Source organism: Chenopodium quinoa, unplaced genomic scaffold (genome assembly GCF_001683475.1).
Source record: "Chenopodium quinoa cultivar QQ74 unplaced genomic scaffold, ASM168347v1, whole genome shotgun sequence".
NCBI classification, from domain to species: Eukaryota; Viridiplantae; Streptophyta; class Magnoliopsida; order Caryophyllales; family Amaranthaceae; genus Chenopodium; species Chenopodium quinoa.
In genome coordinates, this window is record NW_018743987.1 from 2,566,334 (window position 1) to 2,569,339 (window position 3,006).

At 41.8% G+C, this 3,006-nt stretch overlaps 1 protein-coding gene across 1 annotated transcript; it reads left to right on the forward strand.

Annotated features, from left to right (window-relative positions):
* Nucleotides 1-1,607: 1,607 nt before the first annotated feature.
* Nucleotides 1,608-2,783, forward strand: LOC110690181. The gene has a single exon (XM_021867014.1). It carries the CDS (start codon nt 1,608-1,610, stop codon nt 2,781-2,783), a length of 1,176 nt encoding a protein of 391 aa, XP_021722706.1.
* Nucleotides 2,784-3,006: the final 223 nt, after the last annotated feature.

Here is a 3,006-nt window from a genome sequence, read left to right on the forward strand (position 1 = left end):
TTCTCGAACGAGCATTCGGCACTCCTAGTTCTAGATTCAGCCATCCCCGGTGACCGGCTGATCGCTAATCTAGGTCGTGCCAGGTGAGTTTGGGAAACCATTTTTGATAAAGAAAAAATGTAAAGAAATAAGTAAAGAAGGGATCAGGCGGTTACCTTAGAAGAAGGTAACAAGAGGCGTCGGTCTGGGGCGTCAGGTTGAGCAGGCGAACTAAGATAGCAAACTGTCGGATGCTGAAGAAGTCAAAGTCTTTGCAAGTCAAATTCAAAGATTCTCCCAAAGATTCACGCAAATGTGAATGTAAGGGAGGTCAAGCCCTCTATTTATAGAGAGGGTAAAATGTTCAGGGTAAAACCCTAGAACTAAGTGAACAGTGATAAGTAACTTTTTGGCCACTCACAGCTTGACACTTGTCACAGGCGTCACGTGCCGAGCACGTGACCCCTGTGAGGGGAAAATGTTTTGGGTATTTTATACCCGGCCAAGTGGCCCAACCAGAGTCTGTCATGTGTCACTGGATTTGGGGTATTTGATGATCCACCTTGGACCTTGCAGATGGTGACACGTGTCAGACAGATACAGTCCATGATTTGGGGTATTTGATGATCCCAATTGGATCAATAAGAGAGTGACACGTGTCGCCCTAAGAGACGCCCAAATGGCCTTTCAGAATGTGCGACACGGGTCACTCAGATATTACTTCTGAAATGGCGTCCTTCAAAGGACCAAACTTTGAGGCACCGCAAAACGACGAACCCTAATCCCTAGGTCATCAAACCCTAGGGGGTTCACACTTCCCCAAAAGAACTTATAAATAGGGACAATTCCCTCATTTATGACGGGACGTCACATCAACATTGATTACAGAGCTGTTGTTCTCAAGAAACAGACAGCACCTGAGCTTGGAATCCAAGTAGATAACTTTATTTCCGCACGTTTTACTCTAAATACTGTACTAACTTAATCTTTGGAGGCGGACCACCGACCATCCGGCGGACCATTTGCTTTGCACGTACAGGCGACCTTGCAGAATCCAGTCTTGAGCTGTAACTCTCCCGAGGGACACAAAAAACCCCAAAACAAAACCCATCTCAAAATCACTAAGATAATGAAATAGGGGTCTTAATCAAAGCCAACACAAAGTAAAGCTAGGATTAAGGTGTAACCAAAAAAATTACAAGGTAACAATCACAAAGAAAGCAAGATAATCACAATGATTTTATGGTGTAGAGAGAAAGTCTCTTTGATTACAAAATCAAGCAAAGTTCAATATTTATTGAAATGAAAAAACGTCTTAAAACAACTTAAATAGTTCGCACAAGTTGACAAAAAGACGGGAAAAGGTTCGGCCGAACTTAGGGTAAGTTCGGTAGAATTTGTGGGTAGGTTTGGCCTAACCTAGGGATGGTTCGGTCGAACTGTCCTACTCTTAGTTCGGTCAAACCTTTGGAGTTCGACCACTGCTGCAAAACTAACAAAATCGGGTTTAAAACTGCCTAAAATGTCCATAACCTCTACACTTGTAGCAAGTCTTCCGATTGCTCATCTTGTTGTAATCATCTTTGCTAGTAGAGTGTCCAAATAGTAGAGCTATGATGATTCATGAAATGGAAGATGTTGAGTACGAAGATGAGAAGAGGGATTTTGGAGACCCTATTTATGATGAAGGGGATGAGATTCTAGTTGAAGCCTATGAGGGTCAAATCCTTGTTATGAGGAGGGCACTTTACTCCATTTCTACCCCTTTGGCGGAAGAGAAAAGGGAAAACATCTTCCGAACTCGTTGCACCATTAAGGATCGAGTTTGCAACCTTATCATTGATTGTGGCTCTTGCACTAATGTGGCTTCAACAACATTGGTGATCAAGCTCAATCTTGAAACTACCGATCATCCTACTCCCTACAAGATTCAATGGCATAACAATCACAATGAGGTGAAGGTAATGAAACAAACACTTCTTTCTTTCTCAATTGGCAAGCTATATAAGGATGAGGTGCTTTGTGATGTACTTCCTATGGATGCTTGTCATGTATTGCTTGGTAGACCTTGGCAATTTGATAGAGATGTAATGCATGATGGAAGAAAGAACACTTTTTCATTCATGATGGATAAGAAGAATATTGTACTCTACCCCTTGTCCCCCACCATCAAACACAAAGAATCTTTGGGTACAGGAAACACCATCAAAGAGAAACTTCTAATTGGGGAAAATAAGATAGGAAAGGAGATAAATCAAGGACACCTTGTATTTATTTGTCTTCTTAGGGAAACACAAGAGAGTGAGCGAGAGAACCCAATCCAACCCCTTGTAAAGGAAGTATTGGTTGAGTACCATGATGTTTTTCCCGATGATCTCCCACCCGGTTTGCCACCTATTATGGGAATTGAGCATCAAATCGATCTTATTCCTGGATCACAACTCCCTAATAGACCGACTTATAGGTGTACCCTCGATGAAGCAAGAGAGCTTCAAAGACAAGTTGGTGAGTTGATGAAAAGAGGATTTGTGAGAGAATCCCTTAGCCCTTGTTTGGTATCGGCTCTTTTGGTTCCGACAAAGGATGGTACATGGAGGATGTGTGTGGATAGTAGGGCCATCAATAACATCACCATCAAGTATCGCTTCCCTATTCCCCGACTTGATGATATGCTAGATGAGTTACATGGTTCCAAGGTGTTTTCAAAGATTGACTTGAGGATGGGGTACCATAAAATTCACATGCGTGAAGGAGATGAGTGGAAGACCGCTTTCAAGACAAAGCAAGGCTTTTATGAGTGGTAGTTATGCCATTTGGGCTCACTAATTCTCCTAGCACTTTCATGAGGCTCATGAACAAGGTACTCGCCCCTACATTGGTAAAACTGTTGTTTATTTTGATGACATATTTGTTTATAGCAAATGTGAACTTGATCATGTTAAACATTTAAGTCAAGTATTTGAAACATTGAGAAGTAGGTGGCTTTTTGCCAAGTTGGAAAAATGAACTTTTATGGTGGATATTATT